This window comes from Thamnophis sirtalis, unplaced genomic scaffold, assembly GCF_051295495.1.
Source record: "Thamnophis sirtalis isolate CommonGarterSnake01/CBP01778 unplaced genomic scaffold, rThaSir2_p1.2 scaffold_6, whole genome shotgun sequence".
In the NCBI taxonomy this organism is placed as follows: domain Eukaryota; kingdom Metazoa; phylum Chordata; class Lepidosauria; order Squamata; family Natricidae; genus Thamnophis; species Thamnophis sirtalis.
The window spans coordinates 63,705,284-63,724,229 of record NW_028261386.1 but is presented as its reverse complement, the minus strand read 5'-3'; the positions used below and the strand labels follow the sequence as shown (position 1 = coordinate 63,724,229).

Sequence of the window (18,946 nt, the reverse complement as noted above, 5' to 3'; positions counted from 1 at the left end):
ACAGGCTTGGCTGTTGGCCACTGTTTAATTTACTGAGATAATGAATCCTTTGGCTGAGGGCCCAGGCAACTCACATTCAATAGAGTAACTCTGCAGCAACCCAGATAATTCAAATGAAGTAACGCAGATAGTCCAAACGAACAGACATGGCTAGAATACACAGATAGATTTTCTTAACTACTAATTCGAACTGTTGTTTCCTGCAAATGTCCCCTCCCAACGCCTCACCTATAATCTCTCTTAGGAGAGGCCAATCCACAACCACCTGTGCTTAATCATCTTCTGTGAGTCTGCCTACGGAGTCACTGCTTCCATTTCTCAGCCCTTCTCAATCTAGCATCAGGGACAAAGTGCCTTTGATCCTCCCCACTGGTCCATGCCTCAGGCGCCTCCTGGTGGCCAACCAGCCTCTCTGGTCCCTGCTCTGAGTCTGAACCCTGCCCTGTCCACATCGTCCAGTGCAGACTCATATGGGTCCTCGCTATCCGAGTCCATCAGCAGCTCAACCGGATCCTACTGGGCCACAACCAATGTTCCCTCTAATTTTTTTTCAGTGTGAGCGGAAAAGTATAGTGTTTGAGCGGCACATTTTCATGCCTGAGCACCTGAATTTTTTTCACAGATGTCACCTAAGACAACAATGAAATCAGTATTATTTGAAACTCAAAGTTATGTTTATTCAAGGTACCCGCTTAATTAAAAGTGTTATATAACATCTTTTCTGCTGCCATCTCTTATTAGTATCAGTATTATGATTATATTACTTTGTTGTTTGTACACTGAGACTTTTTGCACCAGAGACAAATGCCTTGCCTGTCCATTTACATTCGGCCAAGAAAATATTCTATTTTTTAAAAGAAAATATCAATGGGTTATGAGGAGAAACAAGATAGTCTGGCTAGCAGCAGTGCCCCAAAAGTTGGGGGCCGCTGCTTTGGAGGTGTAAATAGTGCCTGAGGCTATTTATTGCTATCGCTGATCAAGGGAGAGGAATGGATTGTTTCTTATTTTCAGGGAAAATTTTCCCCCTTTTGATAGAGGCGTCTTTTCTTGTTAATTCTTTTGAAGGGGAAATTCTTTGAGGAGGGGGCGTCTTTGGAGGGGGGAATCCTTCTTACAGGATGATGGGGGATGTCTCAAACTCCCGAGGAAGGCGCTGGAGTGCCTGGGTAAATGATAGCGGGGTGGAATCGGGCTTTCTTTAAATCCTTCCCTTTCTCACCTGCCAGGCCTTCCCACTTCTTTTTTCCTCCTTTGCTGCCTAGGCAAGACAGAAACGGAGCCAAATTTGGTGATTCTCAGCGTTAAGCGCCGGCCCTTCCCCGCAGGCTCTGGATGAGTCTCGCTGAGTCTTGCAATGGAGCGAGGGGAGGGGGACAACAGAGAGGGAAGTGGGGGGAAGGTTGTCCTGGACTGGTTCTCCTCTCTCCGAAACTCCGTTCACTAGAAAACGGCTTCTTCCCTCGGCTTCCTTCGTGCTGAGTTATCCTTTAGAAACTTACTGTTAATGCCTAGTTCCCTATCTCCCACAGGCTATCGGGGCTTTTTTTCCTGCTCCCACCCCTCCGCCGCCTTCCTACTGGCTCCCGTAGCCTCAAAGGCTCCTCAAAGCCGCAGCGCCAGGCAGCAAATCCGGCGGTGCTGTTAGAGGAGGAGGAGGCAGCAGCAGTTAGTCCAGCCTGCAAAGGACCTCCTCCCCAGCTTCCGGAGCCTGTGGAAATCACTGCGCGGGAGTTGAAAAGTCCTGTGCGGTGTTTTCTTGCCATGTGCGCGGCTGCGCAACCGCGCACCTTAGAGGGAACAGTGGCCACAACAGGCTGTGATGGCGAACCTATGGCATGTGTGCCAGAGGTGGCATGCAGAGCTCTGCTGGCAGGTGCACCGTCAGTGATCTGCCCCAGGTCAGATCTCCATGGCGTTTCTTTTGTGAGCTTCTGTTTCCCTGCAAACAATGAAACAGAAGCTCACGAAATTAAGAGATCTTACCTACTGCTGAGCTGCCAGTGTTGGGATGTCCCGCCTCATGTCCGCACATGTCTGCATGACTGTGCATGCACACGTTCATGCTTGTTCATGCATGTGCACATTTACACACAAGCACACCTTTCAGTTTGGGCATGTGCGTGCACACAGTTTGGGCACTCGATGCCTAAAAGGTTCACCATCACTGCCCTAAGGTGTTCATAATAGAAACATAGAAAACTAACAGCTAACAGAAAATGAACAGAACTAACAGAAAAGAAGCATTGAGTCTGCCCTTTCCTTAAGTTACTTGCACAACTGACATTAAAAAAAAACAGTCTGTAAGTGCTTATATTTCCTTGAATGGCATTGTTCATGCATTGGATGCTTAATACAGGTATTGATCAACGTACAGCCACAATTGAGCCCAAATTTTCTGTTGCTGAGACATTTGTTAAGTGAGCTTTGCCCCATTTTACGACTTTTCTTGCCACAGTTGTTAAGTGAATCACTGCAGTTGTTAAGTTAGTAAGAAGATTGCTAAGTGAATCTGACTTCACCATTGACTTTGCTCATCAGAAGTTGAAAAAATGTAATCACATAACTCGAGGACATTACAACTGTCATAAATATAAGTCAGTTGCCAAGGGTCTGGATTTTGATCAGATGACCATGGGGATGCTGCAGTGGTTGTAACTGTGAAAAACGGTCGTAAGTCATTTATTTCAGAGCGGTTGTAACTTTAAATAAGTCACTAAATGAACTGCTGTAAGTAAAGGACTACCTGTATTACAAAAGGGAAATGGTTCAGTTAAACAAAATAATACCCTCTTGAATGAAATACTTCAGAACTCCTGAAAGTTGAGGGTCTTCATTAATATTCACAAGATACGGAAAAGTTTCCATCATCTGTCTCTCCTGCTGAAGAATCAAATAAATCTTATTTCAGCAGATGCTTTTCCTCCACATGCTGAGAACCCCATGACGTATTCCTTTTAAGTAATGAATGCATTTGGTCTTTTCCCAAGGGATTCTGAAAAAGAGGGCTATTATAAATAAGGGTGCCATTGAGTTCTGTAGTCCTCTCAAAAAACATCCTTCTGATTTAAAAACTAGTATGACAACAAAATCAAACTATTTGGCATTTATACTTCTAAGGACACCTGAAATTTTATGAAGCAAGAGTCTTTGTAGCTACAGGGATTGTTCTCCAGATTTGAGTATTAACAGTATGCATGTTTGCTTTTATATCCTGGAAACCCCTCATGAGCAGAGATGCATTCATAGCTATTAAATATACATTACCATCTATGAGGATTTAATTTTTTGCACCATTATTTCTTCTGCTCTCAGGCCAGTATTTTCATCTGTTGTACTTTCTTCTTATATCCTTGTTTTCCAACACACTAGTAAAGTTCTACAGCTCATTCCAGAGATGGACTTCTGGACCGAGTGAGGACTATACTCGGTCTTGAAGTTCAAATCCTGAGAGTTCTCTCCAAAACAGAAGGGAGTTTCCATGGGTTTGGGCGATCCTCTGCCCAGTTAAGCGAACCCCCAAATGCCACCCCTGGCTGGCCCCTCCCTTCTCATCCCTCTCACCCCTCCCAGGAGTCTCCATTCATAATGCCAGGTAAGTGCAAGGCCCGCATGGAGGCTTGGGAAGTGGGGAAAGCGGGCCTACTGGAGGTTCTGGAAGTCCGGAAACAGGCCTGTTTCTGGCCTCCAGAGGGCCTGCAGAGCCTGGGGGAAGCAGTTTTCACCCTCCCAGAGGCTCAAAGAAAGCCTGTGGAGCCTGGGAAGGGTGGAAAAACGCCCCCCTCCCCCTGATGCAGGAGACCGACTAAGCCACATCCACCATGGCCACGCCCATCCAGCAACGGGGCAGCAAACCCGTTGCTGCAAATTTTGAAGCCCACCCCTTTCCACAGCAAACCATAACTTAGATTTTTATCACTTCCTGCCATTTAAAATTAAATTAATTAAATACAAATAGCATTTCCCTTTCATCAAATTTAAAAATACTACTCAGGAGTAATGCTGAGAAAGGTTTTGGGACAAGTAAATGCAAAGCTTCCAGAGGCCACTAGCATCCTGGAGCCTTGAGGTTATGCACTTTTGGCATGAAGAGTCCAAGTTGCTAAACATAAAATAGTTTCGCCTGTTCATTAGATGCTGTGGAAATTTCTGGAGGGAAGTAATTGAATCTTATTGGAAACAGTCTTTGTTCAGCCCACTTGAAAAAGCTGTTGCAGCTGTAAAGATCTGGCATATTCAGAAAACACTTCTACCTCTCCTTCCCCAAGAGTGCTCTCCTTCATTGAAATAAGAAGGAAATTATTTCCCTATTTCTTCTTATTTGGAACTACTATTGCAGTCTACAATGCAGACTTTGCAGCCCCTTCCAAGAAGATTCTACCACCAATTGTACCCTGATTCGGCAGATCTTGAGGGCACAGATAAATCTCCTCAAGTATCCTTAACATCTTCCAGAGAGTGCCAACGACCAGAGGACTGCAAATAATTACAATCCCTCCATCCCTCCCACCCCATCCTATCAGAATCTATCCTTCCACCACCACCTCATCTGCTGATGAAGAACTGATGAAGCTTCTGGGATGAGAAGCAAAATGTTTTCTTCTCCTTCCTCGTTGAAAAAACAGTTCAGTTGCCTTTTGAAGAAAAAAATTGACAATTGCTTTATAAACATAAACGTTGCCTTGTTGCATTTTGTTCTACTAGTGGCAACCTTAGTGAGAAGCCACTGGAGGGAGCTTAGGCTCCAGACAAATGTGACAAGCTTTCTGCATCCCAAGCCATGACCTGAGTGATTGCTGCATATTGTTGTTCCCATTCTTTCCGGGCTTCTTCCAGACGATATTCCCAAGTTGCTTGAATAGCTTGAATCCGTAGTTCATTTTCCGCCAGCAGAGAACGAAGCTCTTCTGCAAAAGACAAGACAACCAAATTATAAGATACAAAAAGAAAACAGAATAATTTAATTAACATCCTCTCTTACTAATTCCATTAAGTATCACTGAAGCTATTGTAACACTTTAGATCTAAAATACACAGAAATTTCTGATTCCTATGTATTCAGCAATTAAAACAAACATATATGATGCAATCTTTCCAGACAGGAATTATATCCATGTGTCCCTGAATGGATTGTTGGGACATATAAAAGCATACTCCCACTACCAAACTGGTAGTGAAGATAAGAGGATACCATCACTGATATGATCAGTATTTGGATTATTATAGAATGCGTAGATATAAAATGTGCGCATTCGGAATGTGTTGTATCTGTTCGGCCAATCAAATGTACTTCTTCTGGAAATGGATGTTTTTGGCCTAATCCCCACTCAGGAAAGATATTCCTGGTCATCACTGACATCTGAGCAATTCAGGGGTCAAGTACTTGCAGTGACGTGCAGTCAGGGGAGGCAGAGCCTCACCACTGTCATCATGAAAAGAAAAAAAAAATGTAAAAGGAAAAAGGCTGAGGTAGTTGCTGCCAGAGTAACAGTGGATGACTCTGCTTAGTGCTTAACTGTTTAAAAAAGCCTCTAAAAAAGTGCCCTCTACAGGAGGAGGCGGGAGAACCACGCGCCTCATTTAATCTGACTTTATGATCACTCGAGCAGAGTTAAGCAAGGGTTAAAAGCCAAAAAATTCCTTATGTAGATGAGGCATGTGGTTTTGTTCCCTCCTCCTGTAGAGGGCGTTTTTAGAAGCTTTTTTAAACAGTTAAGCTCAAGCGGGCTGCAGCCTCTGGGCAAAAAAAGAAAGCGGCTTTTGCCCGCCCCGCTGCTATGTCCGACATAGAAGCGGGACACCTCTATGTCAGACATAGAAAGAAAGCGGCTTTTGCCCGCCCCGCCGCTATGTCTGACATAGTGCCTCACCAGCCATAAACCTCACCGCGCGTCACTGAGTACTTGTATGTAAGTAAGGCTTAGACTATCTTTTCCATACTAATTGTCTCTCTAATAAACTGCTTCAGAAGACTCTTAGTGATTAATAGCATGTGTGTAGGACAGACAGGGCAGGGCTCAAGTTAGAAAAATAATCCTGGAAAGAAAGGTTACTCATGGTCAAACAAAAATACTTTTATGTCTGCACCATGCAATCTAGGCCATCTCCATTGTGTGAAATCTTCCAGACAACAGAAAACACAGGAAAGAGTCTAAAATCCAGTAATTATGGTATTTTTGCTGCAAAATACATACTTGTTTCGTCTACCACTGTTTTCCCAGAATTCCCAAGACTGGACAATCTGGACAACAAATTACAATTTTCCATCTTGAGATCATTTATCAGTTTTGCTGTTGTTCCTGAATTTATCACAGCCTGGTTTTTTATTTTTTTTGTTCTTTTAGATGAAACGAAACAGAAAAAAAATACAAATTACTGTACTGACTTGAAGAAGTAAAGAATCCAAATAAATATTGATACTGGGCTTTCCGATCTGCCATGCAAAAATTTGGATAACTGCTACATGCCAACAAACAGGAAGCAAAACTATTAGATTTTTGCAGACCAAGCATCACCTCCAATTCTAGTCCAAAAATTCTTCCAAAGATTTTGAAAGGTTGGGGAAGGTTGAAGTTCCATGCATTATGACAAACTGGCCTTCATAGATTGACTATCAAATTAATGCTTATCTTAAATGTGTCTCTTGCAATAGAAAATCCCATGGCAAATTATTGTCTCATCTCACATGGGATAAGAGGAAACTTTGTGGAGAGAACTCCTTGCTCTGATCCTACTCAGGATGATTATTGGGGGAGGATGCCGAAGGGGGAAGGGGGAAGACAGAAAAGTTTTCAAAATTAAAATATTGGGGGGCATTTTTTACAGTTACGATGAACAGGTATCTCCAAATCTTCAAATGCCTAAGAAAATAGTCTGTTTTGTCTATCATGCTTATCTTTTTTTTCATTTTTCATCTTTAATTTGGCAATCATACATTTTGTGTTATTAGACTTAGCCTGGCCTGGTGTAATAAAGTATCATATTTTTCAGCCTATAAGATACTGCGGACTATAAGACGCACATTAACTTTAGAGGAGGGGGGAAAATCTGCCTCTACCTCCCAGCATACATCCAGTATTCATCAGGCTAGCGTCCTTGCAGCAAACAGCCTGGTCAGCTTCAGCACGTTATCACAGCCCTAGCACATGGCTCGTCAGGGCTCCGCTCTGTGGCGCCGACTACCAGTCAACTGACTTCAGCTGCTGCTGCCGCAGGGGAATGCTTGGACCTTTGCTGTCGAGCAGCTGATTGGCAGTTGGATCGGCCTCCTGGAATACAGTGGATCAGCTGTTCTAGGTGGTGGAGATCGACGCTGTTTGCCGCTGCCGCTCACCACCACCATTTGCCACTGCTCACTGCCGCTGTTCACCGTTTGCCACCACTCGCCACTGCCGATTGCTGCTGCTGCCAATTGCCACTGCTGCCATTTTGTGGCAGTGATTGGTGGCGATTGGCGGCGGTGAATGGCAACAGTAGTGACAAGCGGTGGCGGTGACAGGCAGCAGTTGCAAATGCTACACTGCACCAACCCCCTCCCCCTTCCCACATTAATTTTCTCTCTATAGGACATTTCCATCCAATTTGTGTGGGAGGGGGAGAATGCATCTTATAGTGAAAAAAATACAGTGAATTAAAAATGGATAATTCCTAACTCAGAACTAAATGTTTTGAGTGCTAATAATATACCAGATACTCTGCATAATGGCATGTGGCATAAATAACAGGGTTTTTTCCTATTTAATCATGTCCAATTCTCAGAACTACCCTGACAAGTCCCTGCAGTTTTTTTGGCAAGGTTTTTCAGAAATGGTTTGTCATTGTCTCCTTCCTAGGGCTAAGAGAGTATGACTTTGTGCCTAAGGCGGGACTATAACTCATGGTCTTCCAGTTGATACAGTGGTCAAATACAGTTTATTAATAGTTAATTCCTTGTCTCAAATTGGATTCTAATTTACCCGTTCGTTTTACAGGAAGTGAAATCAATCTACCTTTCAGCGTACCGCAAAGTTGACAATGTCTCATCATAGCATATGTCTGCTGGACTAATTGCTGCAATCTAGAAATATGTAAACATATTAAATGTGAATACATTTTCATGGAACTTATTTTGTTATTGTTATGAACGTTACTCACAGAATGGAAATTGCTAACTGGCAGTGTCATGGCTACCCCTGGAGAAATGCTACCCAGTCAGTATTTGTGGAAAAGACACAGATTGAAATATTGGTCCACTGTGGAAACAGCAGTCAAAATCTTTGATAGTGTAACATTTTTATGTAAATAAAAAAGGCAAGCACACTTTCTAAGCCAGGGCTCCCCCCCCCCCGACCACAATCTATTTGGAATTGGGCCATGTGAGGGAACGGCTGGAGCACACACATGCGCAGCTCAACTTGTCTGAGCAGGGGGCCAGTGGGCACTTTCAGCCACTCCTCGCACAAGTTGACCTGTGCACATATGCCCACCACTTGTGCAAGGGCTATGTTCCCCTCTCCCCTCACAGCCGGGCTTCCAAGCTGCAAAGGTTTGGAACTGCTGTTCTAAGCCCTTAATATTTTGTGATTTTAGCACTTTTTATGGTTTAACCATAACCCCTAATTCAACCTTGGAACTGCAAAAAACCAGATGACGCAAAGTTAGAATTTGTTTTTTATCCTTTACATATCATTTATCATCCATCATCTATCTTTATCTCTATCTCTGCCTCTGTCTATGTCTATCTCTGTCCATCCGTCCGTCCGTCTATCCATCCATCCATCTATCTATCTATCTCATGTCATTTATATCCTGTTACAACTTTATGCATACTCTAGTTCAGGCATGTCGAACTGTGGCAACTTTAGGACTTGTTGACTTTAACACTCAGAATTACCCAGCCATAAGAGTAGATAAAAATCTATGAAGAATTAAACAATTAGTCTCAGATTAAATAAATTATTATTGCTCCCTTGATCAGAAATTTTCATACAGATAGTCTTCGACTCATAACCATTTGTTTAGTGACTAATCAAAGTTATAATGCACTGAAAAATTGACTTATGACTATTTTTTGCACTTACAAGCTTTGCAGCATCCCCATGGTCATGCAATCAAAATTCAGATACTTAGCAACTGACTCATATTTATGACGGTTGCAGTGTCCTGGGGTCATGTGATCACCTTTTGTGCCCTTCCGACAAGCAAAATCAATGGGGAATCCAGATTCACTTGAAAACCATGTTGCTAACTTAACAACTGCAGTAACAACTGTGGCAAGAAAGGTCATAAAGGTCATAAAAGATGTCAAAATTCACTTGCCAACCGCCTCAGCAACATAAATTTTGGGCTCAGTTGTGGTCATAAGACAAGGACTACCTGTATTTTAGACTATCTGTATCTGAGTGGATGACTGAATAAGAACAAAATGCTTGGCAAGTTTGAAGGAAATAGGACGGAACGTCCAGGATTAGGAGGACAGATGGGATCAAAGAGATGACTTGAGTGTCCTCCTAATTTCTATGGATGCTAGGTAAGATAATTTTTTTTCATATTGTCAGCAAAGGCTGAGTCTTGGATAATGCTAACACACTTTCTTCTTTGCTTTTTCCATCCTTCGTGAGGGCTCCTTTTGAACTATTGATTTATATATTTTGCCTTTAAAGCCCATATCATCTTTGAGAGCTTATGATGGCTGTTCTCCCCTAATTTTATTTCAATGACAACAATCCTGTGAAGAAACTTTGGCTAAGAACAACTGATGGGCCTAATCATCTAGTGAATTCCAAGGTTGAGTGGTAACTTGAACCTGAAGCCCAGCATCTCAAAGGGCACACAACATTAAACCAGAAAGTTATTATGAAGAACAAAACAGTATGGGGGCTGATGGGAAGCACACCAATTCACCTAAAAGAAAATTCCCTTCCCTTTGAAATTACTGTACACCTGTTATATGGACTAGGAATTCATTTAAGTAGCTCATAATGATTTGAAAGCAAACAAATGTGCATTTTGTTTTGCACACTGTTAATGCAAAGTGGCTAAAACTGAATGGAGGGAGGAGTCAAAAGGAGCTCTGCACTGTAAGCTAATAGACAGCCTCTTCTAACCACAGAGTACACCTCTTCCACCCAAATGAGTTCACACACACAAAAACACACACACAAACAAAATTAGGAGCCGCAGGTGGTGGAAAATCTCCCTGGCTAGAGAGATTCATTCTCAACACCTGGAGAGGAAGGCGCAGAGTCAGAGGCCAGCATGCTGACTGGTTTTCTCATTATCTGGGAGTAAGAGTCACTGAACTAATGGGATTTCTCTAAAGTAAGCAGCCATGCATTTCATTGGAACAGTACTTCACTGTATTTGTAGCCCAACGCAAAAGTCTCTCCTGACCTGTTTACTAGTTCTGTGTTTCACGAATCATGTCCACACCAGAGCTTAGAAAGAGTAAACTGGTTTAAACAGAGCCACCCCAGCATAGCAATAGGCTATGCGTGCCTACTTATGCAAGCATCGGAGGCATGGATTCAGTGGGAGTTACTACAGAGTAAGTGTGCATTTGTTTATACATTTTGATGATTGGCAATCAGTCTCCCACAAAAGCCCTAAGAAGCCCCTGAAAAGTTAAATAAGGTAGGATTGACTGGAGTTTCTTGATGAATCCTTCAGAAACTGGCATTTTGTTCTGTTAAAGCTTTAGCTTTGGTTTTGTTTCCAGGTGCATATGCTTATATTGCTACTGGTACTTCGAGAAAAGCATAAAAGAATGGTGGAAGAGGAAGTCCAAATAGAATACCTTGCAGCTGTATATTCCTTCTTGTGTGAGATCATTGTGTAATTCCTTCTTGTGTGATAACCACTATTTTCTACCATGTTGCTTTAGGAGAATAAGCAGCTCCCTTTTTTCTTGCATTTATAAACTTGGGTATTAGATAATGCTTTGAGTTTTCATTTAGTGGTGGGGGAATTAATTTTACAAGTCTGCCTTATTTTACAGGCAATTACTTTTAATAAGTAATCACTAAATATTAATATAAGTTTTGACTTGGTTCTGTCTTGTATGGCTTTTGGGCTATGGATATCTAATTTAATCAATTATAAACACTTGCAAGAATACAAGGAGCTTGTTACAATATATCATATGTTGGGAAAATAGGAAGGTGTAGTGGATATATTCGCCTCCTTGAGTTATTTGTAAAAATAATAAAGGTGGTATACAAATGAATACTTTACTGAGAGGAAAAGTAACCCTTTCAGTAGGGCTTTACAACCAATTGTAAAGCAATTTCTCTTCTCCACCTGTGCCTGATATGTTTTAATGAGCTACTTTAGTAAGCAGATAATGTATATAAACAGATGAGTTTGAAAAACTCATGATAGTCAAATCCTGGCTAGTGCCAGTAGGAAATGGCATGGCTAGGAAGTAAAAGAGCAAAATTCCCAAAGCCAGCAATGCTAGGCATTTCTGCACTGTATCACTAAAGAAAACCATGTGGATGCCTTATGGAAACAAACATGGTTTAAGATGGGTAGAAAGTAGATGTCCCCCCACCCCATACACACAATTTTCAACCTCCACAAGACAGGATATATGGAATAACACATTACCATTATAGTTCTACTGTTTCCTCCCAATGCGGATTGCAAAAGTTTGGTAAGAACTGAATCTCTGTATGGGACATGCAACACTTTCTTTCCCATGGCAGCTTCAGCCAGAGCACTAAAAGGAGAATGAAAGATGGGAAAAGGCAATCAGATTTTTTTGTTTTAAAAAATGCAGTTGAAGATCTAGGGGACATAGACCAGACCAGTGGTGGGTTATGACCGGTACACCCTGGTACGGGCGTATCAGTGCCTTCCAGAAGCACTGGGTACTGTTCTGGTATGGTGCTCCAGGGGGCCCACATGCCCGCCTGCCGTCCTTACCTGTATTTGAGCTCTTCGGGGCTTCCGCGCATGTGCACAAAACGTACAGTGCCTATGCAACACTCCGCCGAACACCTGGAGCATCGCGGAGGCACCGTGGAGCATTGCAGATGGTAAGTACGCATGCGTGCACTGCGCACATTCATGTGGTGGACGCCAGGCCCCGTTGCCCCGTACCAGTTGCACTGGGATCCAGAACCCACCACTGGATCAGACCAAGTGTTTTTGTACAATAATCAATGACATTCACTGGGCATATGAATAGTAAGGCATTATCTAATTGAAAAATATTGTACTCTGATTTTAGCTTACCCTTTAGAGCAGGGGTGTCCAATCTTGGCAATTTTAAGTCTTGTGGACTTCAACTCCCAGAATTCCCCAGCCAACATGGAATTCTGGAAGTTGAAGTCTACAGGTCCGCCAAGATTGGACACCACTACTTTAGTCATTTCTCCCACCCCAATAAATAAATAAAAAAGCATCAGTAGAAGGATTACAGATGGGAGACGACAGTGTCTGGACTGCCTCCACCCCTGACCCTCCAATAAGGCTAGGCAACAGAAAGTAATAGTATATTAATATTATATTATCAATTAACGGGTAAATTATACTTTTGTATTCAAGACATCTGTTAATCACAGGAAAAGGTAACCATTTTAAGAGATAAAACTGATGATGTCACTTTTAAGACCTCTCCAGCCCACCATGGATGCAACTTAAGTGCATATTTATTCAGTTTTAAAGTTACATTTTTCCTCTTCTCCCAACACAACTCTGACAGTTTGAATGATGTGAATTGCCTTGTGGACAAAATTGTGGAGACATAATCAGGGACTGAAATGTGACCAACCCCTGATGACTGCTGCAGCCTGCTCCTCTATGCCACATATTAAAAAAGAATACAAGACAAGACACATGTTTAAGCAAGTTTTTTCAGAAGAACACTAGATCCATAGCCTGAGTTATAGTAAGTTGCACAGAGGAATGATGCTGCTAGTGACTTATCATTTAGGTCAGGGTTGTCAAACTCCTGGGCCATGGGTCAGATGCATCACATGCTGGCCACACCCATGCCCGGTTTAGCGAAGGGGGGGAAAGTCCTGATATGTCATGTGATGCCGCCATGACTATGTGAGTTTAAAACCCCTGATTTAGATAATTTTAAAAGTGGCTAAAGCTGTGCCAGTTGTAATCTGAGCCCAGGCTACCATAGGCTTACAGTGATTGTTGGTTGCTTTTTCCTCCAGAAGGTGATTCTTCAGGGACAACAAAAATGCAGCTGGGGAATCCAATGATTGCAACTCTTAAGTTGTTTTGTGTCAAAACTGGACATCACCAGTCACCAGCACTGTGAGAGGGGCACAGTAGCAAGGCAGCAGAGATTATGTCAGTATACTTTTTATTGGCAGAATTAGTGTTAATGCAACTGTGAGGAAGAGCCAATACATAGATCAGATTACTACATAGGTTGTGTACCTGATGACATTTCCCAAGGTGGTCAAACTCAGATTTACACGTGTTCCTTCTTTTAGTCTGTCGCCTTCTGATCCGGAAGACTTTTGCCTTTCACTCCCTGCCAAGTCCACTAGATTTATAATGGACTGTTTTGTGATTTCATCTTTCAGAAAAATCTGCAGGAAATAATATTGAGAAAGGAAATGGGCAGTGTTGACCTGGTATTTCAGAAATGCTGTAAGTTCTCATTCTCTTATTTATATTGATGTAAAAGACATTGCCGTACTCAGTATCTCCATCAAAATATACAACAGGCTGATATTATCAGATATTAAACGTAAAATAAAAATAAGAACATACATACAACAAATAATGTCATTCAACATGTTGTGGGAACCCAGCTACTGTATGTGAATATAGTAATAGTATGTCATTAATTTGGATTCAGGGTTTAGAAGTCAGCTTATGTGGCTCAACTCACCATTCAGACATCACTTTCCAATTTAACGTAAGACATAAACAAACCCATACTACAGGTCAAATTTCCATGGGTTAAGAAAACGGTCTTTGAAGAAACATACATTTTTCATGGACTTTTAGAACAGGCAAATGTTTTCTCAAAATAGCCGTAATTATCTGGGCCTAATTTGTTGCGTATGCATGCCATATTTGGCTAGTCTGCAACTGTGGCTTTCCTGTACCTGTTTAAAATGAATGGTGATGACCATATGAGACCTGCTGCTGGTGGTATTCATGCTGGTTGAAGCGTTGGTCCTTATTTTGGTGCCTTGCTCCATGAGCCTCTCAATTTGAGCATAACTATCACAAGGCACCAGTTTCAAACCATCTACATAGAAGCCTTGCTGCTGGTCTTCTCTAACTTTGAGTCCACCATACTTTTTTGTTTTAGACAGCAAATCTATTACCTGGAAGGGCAGAAAAAGTTAATTTCAAAACGGGAAAAAGATAAGCTGCCATTTCATGGAGAAGGGCATTCTTAAAATTTAAAGATTTTAAGCGATCGGGTTGATTAAACGAAATTGCAGATAAATGCAAAACATGTCTTAACATTTTCAATGGTTATGAGGCCCATATATTTCCTTCTGTTGGCTGCACATGACTATGCAGCAATATTCAAATCAGCATTCCCAACCTGGTATCTTTCAGATATACTGGAGTTCCAACCCTCTTTGATTCTCCCTGTGGGAATTCTAAGACTGCCTAAAGATGTATGGATCATATTGTGGGGGTTCTCTAACATTTATGTTTTAAATATGCAAAATAAATGACCAGTAGCAATGATTCAGATTGTTTGGTTCATATATCAAAGAAAATTATTTTAATTATATATAATAGTAACACTTGAAGAAAGTTAAGTTGGATAAGATGATTGAGAGTCAATTCACCCCTCTCTAACTGCCTCTATGTGGCATGTTCAATTTTCTATTTTAACCCCCCCTCTGCAACATGTTGATCCTTGAATTCTTAAAGACTGCCTTAACTAGAGTGTAATATATTTCTCTTATGCTCAATATTTTTATTTGATTTGATTAGTGTACGGTAGCTGCCCAGAGAACCTTTCACCGTGTACTTATAAATCAGAATACTCCTTGATAATTCCACCAAGAATTACGGGGTGGTGTATTAACCCCTAGATCAGGGCGTCAAACTTGTGGCCTCAGACACATCACATGCTAACCATGACCACGCACGGTTTAGTGAAGGGGAAAATTGTAATATGTCATGTGATGCTGCCATGATGACACAAGTTTGACATCCCTGTCCTAGATGACTTCTGATTTGTTGGCTAAAACCAATACATTAATGGATCAAGCATTGTTCTTGATTTGGCAAAGAAAATATAAATTTATCAAATAAAATTGGCTTTCACTTAGAGGATCCCTGACATTCTATCAACCTACAAATGAATGCACAGAGCAGAAGATCTTACTTAAGACCATCTAAAAGGAATCTCCAAATAATATTTTTCCGAGTGAACATATCTTGAAATGCATTAGCATATTCACATTCAGTAACCTGGTAAGTGACCTGTTTTAATTAGGCTTGTTGCATAGAGTTGGAATTTTATGGCAGCTTCTTTCCTTTATTCTCCCTTTTTCTCTTTCTCAATAAACTCCTTTTCACAAACTGTAGGGTGGACTTCATTGGTTTTGTAATGGAATTTCTCATAAAACCTTCCTTGTGTTAAAGATTGCTCAGATACTTAGTGTTTTCCCAAAAATAAGACAGGGACTTATTTTCTTTTGAGCCCCGAAATAAGTGCTTGGCCTTATTTTCGGGGAAGTCTTATTATTTTTGAGGTGCAAGAGGCGGCGAGTCGTCACCTCATGGCTGCTGCTGTGTTGCAATATTTTAAGGGAGGGCTTATTTTTGGGGAGGGCTTCTTTTAGCGCATGCACTCAAAATTCTGGGACAGAGAAACATGGATAAGTTAAGAATTGGAAAATATGGTATTAATATTGTACGAAAGATAGGAATTGGATATGTATATGTACTGATAGTAACTATATCATGAAAGGGATTCTATGTAGATAATTTGTCTGACCACACATACTATGTAATGGATACAAACTGTTATTGCTGTAAGATCAAAAATTCCATGGAAATGACTATGCTGAAATACCTCAGTATGTCCAACATTTTAAATCTTTGCCTAATAAAAACTTTTAAAAAAAGCCCTGTTGGGCTTATTATTCAGGGATAATATGAACTCCAGCTACGCTAGTGTCTCGGGATTGGCACAAGATTTACTCAGCTTTGTGTTGTTAAGAGTACCTTCCTTTTATTTTTGGGCAATATGAAGGGAATTACATAAGCTAAGACCAATGCTAAGACAGTCTAGCTGGGAAGAAGAGGGGATGTCAGAAAGTTTATTTTTTTTATTATTAATTAGACTTTCAGCCCTTTCAGCATCAATCCTGTTTTTGAATTGTTATAAAGATCCTCTGAGGAAAACTCAGATTCTTAATGTCTACCAATGCTACTTCCCATAAGAAGCTATTAAAATTCATCACAAAAAGAAAAAAAAGCTAAATGTCAATGTCAAGTACAATTACCTGTTCATTGTATATTTCCAGCATACTAAATGTAATCTATAAAAGGGAAAAGATACCACAAGATAGATTATTAGTTCCATTATTATTTAACTAGAAAAATGCAGCTGTATATTCTACAGAGTTCTGCATTATTGTATATACCTAGTTTTTTTTCTGTAGTTGCATTCTATCCGAGTTCCCTCTTGTTCGGAAAGTAGCTGTTTAGGCTTAAGATTTAAAACATTCCAATGTATTAACTATACACACACGCACTATAGTCAAAGGCTGTCACCACATAGATTTTAATTTTTTATTATGAATGTGTCTATCAAAAAAAAAACTTGTATAGCAAAAGGTAGAGTCACATTATCCATAATTTCTTCTTCAAGTGGAAGACACATTTTCTTAAAAACAGTCAGAGATGGACCCTTATTGATACAATAGAACAGGGATGATCTGAAATATTTTCATATATACAATTTTCACAATAAATAACGTTTTTCTTTGTCCCTCAAAAATCTTGTTATTTCTGACTGTTATATCTTACTCTGATTATGTGTCATCAATATTAGCAATTATATAGATTTTTCCTGTGATAATTTGTCCCCAATCAATTCCTTCAGGTCTTGCAGTATTTTAATGCCTTGGGACATTATGTCCATTTATGATAAAAATAAACCAGTATCTCAATATATGTAAATATTTTTGTAAATGGGTCATAGGTCAGCTATGTTGCAATGCCTGAACTTTTGAACATACCTGATATTGTTTATTTGTGTCTTGATTTTGAATCGTTTTAAACAGCTCTTCACATATGACTGGAATTATGCCTCTGTTTGCACCATGGCCTATCATTGAGTAGCTCTTCCCTGAGCCGGTCTGACTATAAGCCAGAAGAGTGGCATTGTAACCTTGCCAAGCATTGTCCAGAATTCCCTCACCAAGGTCATGAAAAATGTCCCTCTATAATGATAGAACATTCAGTTTTACCAGATTTAATTAAATTGCACAAACGATAGTGATGTTGGGTAACCACAATGAATCCTATATCTTAATCTGGTGATACCTACAAATGTCGGATCAGACATTCAAGGAAAAATACATCCAGTTAAGGAAATACCTAAACAAAAATAATTTCTTGAGAGTGGAGATGTGGGCACCTTTCCCCTGCCACTCCCCCCCCCCCCCCGCCCGTTTCCCCGATATTAGCTTTCAGGTCTCATGGGTTTCTGGATGGTTTTCCAAAACTGCCTCCAGAGCCATCATTATGACGCTGTCTCACCCCTTTAACTTGGATAGCATTGATAGCACTGGTTAAGGAAAAAATAAATGAAAAATGTAGAATGAAATACAAAGTTTACATCACCCATAAACAATTTTTTTTCAGATAAGAAGCAGAGGAGAGAATAATGGCAGCTGGTCGTACCAAGGATCTCAATTATCCTCAAACTTCCATATTAATGTCTAAATTGCACAGCTATGCTCTAGGCAGTGAGGACTTTGAACATGTTAAACATGGCAGTCCAAGAAAATAATGTTAACAAGCCTTGAATTAGGACGCTCGTGTTTTTATTCAATTTAGACTGCAATGTAATACCCACATACTGTGTTCCTCTTGGTTTACCTCTTCTGTCAACCAAGGAGGAACTCATGTATGAAACAAAAAAATTGAAGTTGGATCCTACACTTCCATTTCTCTGTTTCTATAGCTGTTGGGAAAACGCCGCCTTTGGAAGCTCATAAGAAAATAAGTGTTGAAGAACCCAAATCCAGCTACCTCCACATCCCCAACCTGAAAAATTGACTTAAACCAGTTTGAGAGTTGAATTAAATTTAAATTTCCTTCTAATGGTTAGAGGGGGAGAGGGCTTTTGATTAAATCAGTGGCAGTCAACCTGGTCCCTACCGCCCATTAGTGGGCGTTCCAGCTTTCATGGTGGGCAGTAGGGGTTTGCTGTAACTCTGCCTTATAAATTTTATAAAGTAAAGTTACTTCCCTACTTTATAAATCACCATACTGTGGAACTGGTGGGCGGTTAGAAAATTTTACTACTAACAGATACAAAAGTGGGCAGTAGGTATAAAAAGGTTGACTACCCCTGGATTAAATCATGAGGTATAAAAATAACTGCAATCACTTACTTTGCACTAAAATTTTACTGTGACTGGGCTTGTGGATTATCAGGCTTACCTATTGGCTAGTCTGTGCAATCTGTTTTTGTCATCACAACTGATGAGGAATAAATATTTGTATTTTTTTCTCAATAGAAAATATTAAAGTACTTTTTACCTGCCCAGCATATCTGCTGTTCGGTCCAGATGAAACAAGCTTGCCATCTTTGTCCTTTAAAAATCCACTGTGTGACCAATATGCCAGGTCAAAGGTAAAGGACTTTACATGACTTGGATTTTTAGGATCATGTATGCTTGTTGTGCTGGAATTCATAGAAATCACACATCTGCTGCCTGCATCTTTCTCTCTCTGTTGAAGTTATAGTCAGTTTAAATCCATTAAAACTCGAATTGCTAAC

General features: G+C 40.6%; 1 protein-coding gene across 1 annotated transcript in view; it reads right to left on the bottom strand.

Annotated features, from left to right (window-relative positions):
- KIF28 (Kinesin-like protein KIF28P) overlaps window positions 1-18,945 on the bottom strand; it is a 37,850-nt gene extending 18,905 nt beyond the window's left edge. Inside the window, exons 1-10 of the mRNA XM_087717995.1 lie at window positions 18,706-18,945; window positions 17,175-17,378; window positions 16,437-16,472; window positions 14,061-14,285; window positions 13,381-13,535; window positions 11,587-11,698; window positions 7,989-8,056; window positions 6,195-6,337; window positions 4,786-4,907; window positions 2,790-2,880 (exon numbers count right to left, since the gene is read on the bottom strand). Coding sequence (XP_087574121.1) covers window positions 2,790-2,880; window positions 4,786-4,907; window positions 6,195-6,337; window positions 7,989-8,056; window positions 11,587-11,698; window positions 13,381-13,535; window positions 14,061-14,285; window positions 16,437-16,472; window positions 17,175-17,378; window positions 18,706-18,861 — 1,312 coding nt within the window. The 5' untranslated portion in view covers window positions 18,862-18,945. The remainder of the gene's footprint in view (window positions 1-2,789; window positions 2,881-4,785; window positions 4,908-6,194; window positions 6,338-7,988; window positions 8,057-11,586; window positions 11,699-13,380; window positions 13,536-14,060; window positions 14,286-16,436; window positions 16,473-17,174; window positions 17,379-18,705) is intronic.
- Window position 18,946: the final 1 nt, after the last annotated feature.